The 6,000-nt window shown below is 41.7% G+C and overlaps 1 protein-coding gene across 1 annotated transcript in view; it reads right to left on the bottom strand.

Moving 5' to 3' along the window:
• Positions 1-1,653: 1,653 nt before the first annotated feature.
• Positions 1,654-6,000, bottom strand: part of NMB (neuromedin B) — a 212,935-nt gene continuing 208,588 nt past the window's right edge. Inside the window, exon 3 of the mRNA XM_044077839.1 lies at positions 1,654-2,020. Coding sequence (XP_043933774.1) covers positions 1,964-2,020 — 57 coding nt within the window. The 3' untranslated portion in view covers positions 1,654-1,963. The remainder of the gene's footprint in view (positions 2,021-6,000) is intronic.

The following is a 6,000-nucleotide window of genomic DNA, read 5'->3' as shown; positions in this document are numbered from 1 at the left end:
TAAAAATGGACTCAAATTCTTCTGCAGATGACAACTCTTTACTTTGCACCTTTCATGTGTTCATTTTCATAGATATATCTGTAGATCGAAAGTTGTCTCAGGGTACTGACATCAGTGTGCTTTGTGACCTTGAGAGGGTAGTGGGCCACCATGCTTTATTACTCCAGTGGCACAATCTTCTTATACGTGCAGAGCATTCCTAAGGTACTTGAATGACATGCTATTGTGTACATCTATCATCTGTATTGCTAAAACTTATCATATTTATAATTCATATTCCAGAAAAAAAAATCACTTAATTTGGCTTAGAAATCACATTTTAGAAGTGAAGAAAGTTTAGGAACAATAAAAGTCTAAGAAATATTGCACAGTATAAGTGAAAACCAATTAAAACAATTGTGATATCTAACTAATTTCAGTAGGCACAGCTAAATCCAGATTTTTGGAGCAAACATTTCAAACATTTTTTGCCACAGTACTGATTTTATTGGCCGCTTTCAAATGTATTCTTTTCATTGTTGTGTCTTGTTTGTGTCTTTCGGCTTTTCTTGGTTAGGGGTCGCCACAGCGGAACTCCGGTCCACTAATGATTGGTAGTGGAATTTTATGTACCTGGTTACTAGCCCTGACGCACAACCTTCAATGAAGGCACACCCCATTCACGTATGCCTCCACACAGAAGACACTCCAGCTGAGAAATGAACGGGACAACATCTTGCTATGAGGTGACAACACTACCGCAGCACCACCACCGCAGTTTTTATCTCGGAAAAAATATTTCTGAGACTTGTATTCTTTTCTATTAAATAATATATGGTACCCCATCCTAAGAAAGAAAACACGGAGATGTGTTCTTAATAATTTCAGTTATTAAGTATGAAGTTATCGCAAATCTGCTTCATGATTATGCATTTAATTAACCTGTTCTTTGCAATGATATCTGCAGTAATCATACTGCTAACATTTCAAGGTCTGAGGAGAGATGTGGTGACAAAATGATTTTAATAATTTAATGACGGGGTGGCGCAGTGGTTAATGTTCTCGCCTCACAGAAAGAGGTTCTCTAGTTCAATTCTCGACTGGGGTGGCTTCTGTGCAGAGTTTGCATGTTCTCCCTGCATTTGCGTGGGTTTTCTCCGGGTACTCCAGTTTCCTCCCACAATCCAAAGATGTGTGTCTGGAGCATTTCTTCCCAGGCCTCTGCTGAAAATAGGCACGGTCCTAGTCGGACTTTCCCGGTTAACAAAATGATTTTTGTGTCTTTCGGCTTTTCCCGGTTAGGGGTCACCACAGAGGAACTCCGGTCCACTAATGATTGGTAGTGGATTTTTACGTACTGGGTTACCAGCCCTGACGCACAACCTTCAACGAAGGCATGCCCCATTCACATATGCCTCCACACAGAAGACGCTCTAGCTGAGAATCGAACGGGACAACGTCTTGCTATGAGGCGACAACGCTACCGCAGCACCACCACCGCAGTTGGTTACTTTAGTTATAAACAAGAAAGGGAAGTTTATCTAAGTCTATCTAATCTTTAATTCAGATACCAGGAAATAAAGTCTGTTTACCCTAACACACTAGAAAAACTGGAGATAAACCATTCTCACTACTTTGTGTGGAGGTATGAACTCAAACAGGACATTCACAAAATTGATGCAAAGAATGTCATTCCCTTTATTCACAATACTTTCTTTCAGAACAGCAGCAATGTAAAAGTGGTCAGAAAAATATAGAAGTTAATACATGCTGCATTTTAATATATTGATAAATATAAACAATATTACATTAACAATAAAAATAAATAAATAAATGAATACAGAAGTGATGTAGCCTAGTTACATTACAATATACAAATTAAATCCTCCTCCAGAACCTCACATTAGAAACACTTTCAGAAATTCCTACAATAGTTCCTGGTTATGTGAAGAGCAGATTCTTATGTCTCTTTAAAGGGCTGTTCTCACTTTCTGCTGTTTTGAATGTAGCTTTGAAGTATCTTGATTAATAATCTGGTCCCCTAGAAATAAAAGAGAGAGAAAATTACCTTGGCTGTAAAAGAAAAGAAAAGTTACAGTAGAAAAAACAGTTTCATACATCAATATTGGCTTCCTTCTGACACTGTAGTACTATTGAAAACTGTATAATTCTCTGAGGTTTGAAAAAAAACCCTAAACAGCAGTTTGATTGAATGCTGATGAATCAAGGTAATATAGCTGAAACAGCTTTCAACACCAGAGGAATTTTCTGCTTTTTTCTATTACTGTGCAACCTCAGAGTAGGTACATATAAGTTGGGGGAGTACCTTACATGGGGGGGGGGTGGTACAGGGGGGCTTGCCTCTGCAAAAGTGCTTACCTACAATGTTTGTAGAATATTGTTTCAGTGTTTTTTTTTTTTTTGATCCATTGTAATTCAGATAAATGGCTGCTACTGGATTAACATGAATCCCCTACAAGCACAAGTTTGTAATACCACCATTGGTGGTCCTGTGAAGAAGCTGGATCACTTATGGCAGTTGTTGGAAGCCTTTTGTGACGTAACAGATGTAGATTCTGAGTCCATTCTGCTTCTGCCTCAAAATCACAAGAAGGAGTCAGTCACATATACAGGAAGATGGAAGGAGTAGCCCTTAAAAAAGGCACCTACCTGAGCCATTCTTTTTGGGAGTGGTGATGTAGTATAAATGTCAGGTAAGCAAGCGATCTCGCTATGGGTAAGCAGCACTGATTAGGAATTGTGTGATTACCATTTCAGTCTTCCCTCTCACTGCAACAGCACTATTGTAAATACACGAAAGGTGAGATGTGTGCATGGCAGATACAGTGCAGACAGTTAATCTAATCAAAAAGATGATTCAGTGAAGAAGAATCAGGACCTAAACTATTGCCTGCAGATGGTATTTGACTGGATCAAAAAAAGAAAAGGGTTTGCTTGATGCAGCAGAGATTATGAATCTTGATCAAAGAAAATGCCAAAAACTGTTAAATATAATGATGTTAAGTGAGCATAGATTAAAACCTCTAGTGAATGGCAAATCCTTATTACCAATATGTTTCACACATATCACAGTGCTGAACTTGTTACCTGTTTGAGAAAGTAGGATGTCCTTCGTGGTTCACTGTTGCAGTCATGACTGTAGGGTTCTTCCTGTCAGCAGCAGCCCCCGATCGGCCAGAGTCCCAAAGTCTGGACCGGGCGTCAGCTGAGGTCATTTTTATCCTGACGTCAATGCGCCAGAAGGTATAAAGACCTCAGCTGATGCCATTTCCCCAGTCTTTCTTGCCGTGCGGTGCCATTTGCAGTTCACTGATGCTGGTCAGCCTGTTCCTGTTTGTTTTTGGATTTAATCCCAGGATTTTCGTTTTATAAGATAAGTACCCCATTGGGGAGGTCTTTTTCTTGCTCCAGTCAGATGTCAGAAAAAGTTAATAATTGTATTTCTTGTGGGAAGCAAATACCTCATAGGGATTTTCACTCTTACTGTATTCCCTGCCTGGGTCCTGACCACGACGTTGCTAATTGTGCATTTTGTGCTAGATTTAATCAACGTACTATTAGGCGTAGATATAACTTTGCCTTTTACTATTTTGGAAAAAGGTTTAATTATAACGTCTTCGGATTCTTTTCCAGCTTCTGGGGTGTGTAAGAGGTGCAAGGATGCAGACAGGCCTCCAAGGTCCACAGCAAAGGATGTTACTCAGTTATTGCCAGTTGCTGGTTCGTCGGTCGTCAGTGAGGTGCCTTTGCAGTCCCTGTCGTCTGCCTCTTTTGAACCAATTGCCTGTACCAACTCTGGTGAGGAGCTGATGGGGTCTTCAGAATTGCCAGGGACTGGACCTTCGGATACTGCTCCCTCAGTTGGGTCCAGATCGGTAGGCAGGTACAGGCTTCTGAGGGAGTTCTCAGGCCTTCACAGCTTCCTGTAAATGTGGATTCAGTTTTACATTCAAAGACAAAGTCTAAGGCTCCAGCTAAAGTGAAATGGCAAGCACAGGCAACTTTCGATCAGGGTCCTAGGCCTCAGAGGCAGATGCTTGGGATGGCTGAAGATCTCTTAACTATGATCAGGGGTTCACATCCCCCTCCTGACAAGAAGCCTAGATTACAGTCCGATTATGATTTTTCAGACCAAATTTCTGTTTCTTCTGCTTCTTCCCTTAAGCAGGATTATTCTTTTCCTCCTTATGAGGATTCTGATGCTGAAGATTCCTTTCCTTCAGCCTCTCCTCCTGAGGATTATTCTTTTGATGAAACTTTGCATGATATGAGGGTGCATTTTCACTGGGAAGGGTAGGAATTTTCTGAATCCAAGAAAAGGCTTAGGGATTTTCTTCTTCTCCCACAGCATAGGCCTCTGGCTATTCCCCCTGTATTGGACATTGTTGATGATGTTTTTTCGGAAGCTTCTCTCTCTCCTGATTCTTTTCCCCCTGCCCCGGCCAAACCGGATAGGTATTATAGGGTTCCAGATTCTCACAAGTTTCTTTTTAAGAATCTTTCACCTGATCCAGAAACAATTTCTCAGGGTCCTAAGGGTGTTAAAGCGGCCTCTGCTAAAAATCCTATTCCCTCTGACCGAGAGTCCAGGGCTTTGGAGGGATGGGGTAAAAAAGTTTATACTTCTGCTACATTGTCTATTAGGGCTTTGAACTGTCAATTTCATATGCTGAAGTATCAGCAATACCTTTTGTCTGTATTTAAACAAAAGATGTCAGCTGTTTCTATTGATGTGGATAATCAGGAGTTACAGGATTTATTGCATGCTATTGAACAGGTGGGTAAACATACCCTGCATTGTGGTTTTGATTCTTTGGAAGCTTCTTGTAGGGCTGCAACAACTGGTGCAGTTATTAGAAGACATGCTTGGTTAAAGGAACAAAGCTTGCTGGATCAGGTTAAAGCCAAACTTTTGGATGCCCCTTTGCAGCACAATGTTCTGTTTGGGTCCAAAGCTGAAGAGGTATTAAAGAAAATGAGGACAAAGCCAAATCTATGCAGATGGTTAAGGATTTTCTACAGGTGCAACCTCCTAGATTTAGCAGACACTGGCCAGCGAAACCTTGGTTCTTTCCGGGCTCGGACAGGTCTCAGAGAGGCAGATTCAGGCGTTCCAAAGGTAGGGGACAGGCACAGACCCATTTTAGGAATAGGCAGTGGAGTGCCCCCTCTCCCAAAGGAGGTGAAGATAAGTCTCAACCCTACCGAAAACAATATTTATGACTCTCCCTTTCTGGTTCCAGGGGCTCCTCTCCTGGAAACACCTTTGGGAGGAAGGATTTCTCTTTTTTATCAAAATTGGAGCCACATAACCCAGGACAAATGGGTTCTGGACATAGTCTCAAGAGGTTACAGATTTCATTTCCACACCTTGCCAAAACTGAACGGTTGGCCAGATCTGCCAAATCATCAGTGGGCAGAGGCGCAACGGCAGGTTCAGTCCCTCCTGGCTATGAGGGCCATAGAACTGGTACCAAATTTAGAATTAGGGCAAGGTTTTTATTCCAGACTTTTCCTGGTTCCCAGGAAGGAAAATTCGTGGAGACCAATCCTGGACCTTTCTGTACTAAACACCTTCCTAGATATACCAAAATTCAAGATGCTCACTCTGCAGCAGCTGCTGTCTATGTTGGGCAAGAATGCTTGGATGGTGACTTTGGACTTAAAAGAAGCTTACCTGCGTATTCCTATAAGGCAAGAGTGCAGAAGGTATCTGCGTTTCAAAGCGGGCTCAAAGCATTACCAGTTCACTGTGCTGCCCTTTGGCTTATCTACTGTGCCCAGGGTCTTTACAAAGTGCCTGGCACCAGTAATGGCATTTTGCAGACAGAAGGGGATTCAGATATACCCTTATCTGGATGAGTGTCGTATTCAAGCAGATGACAAAGACACTCTACTTCAGCATCTAGCTTTTGTGCAGCATCTTCTTTAGTACCTCGGTTTCACAGTGAATCTAAAGAAATCAAATCTGGTACCCACACAACAGATTACTTTCCTGGG

This window comes from Protopterus annectens, chromosome 7.part0 (genome assembly GCF_019279795.1).
Source record: "Protopterus annectens isolate FY-2018-M chromosome 7.part0, PAN1.0, whole genome shotgun sequence".
NCBI lineage: Eukaryota > Metazoa > Chordata > Ceratodontiformes > Protopteridae > Protopterus > Protopterus annectens.
Note: the sequence above shows the minus strand (reverse complement) of the source record. Positions and strands in the feature narration are given on the sequence as shown.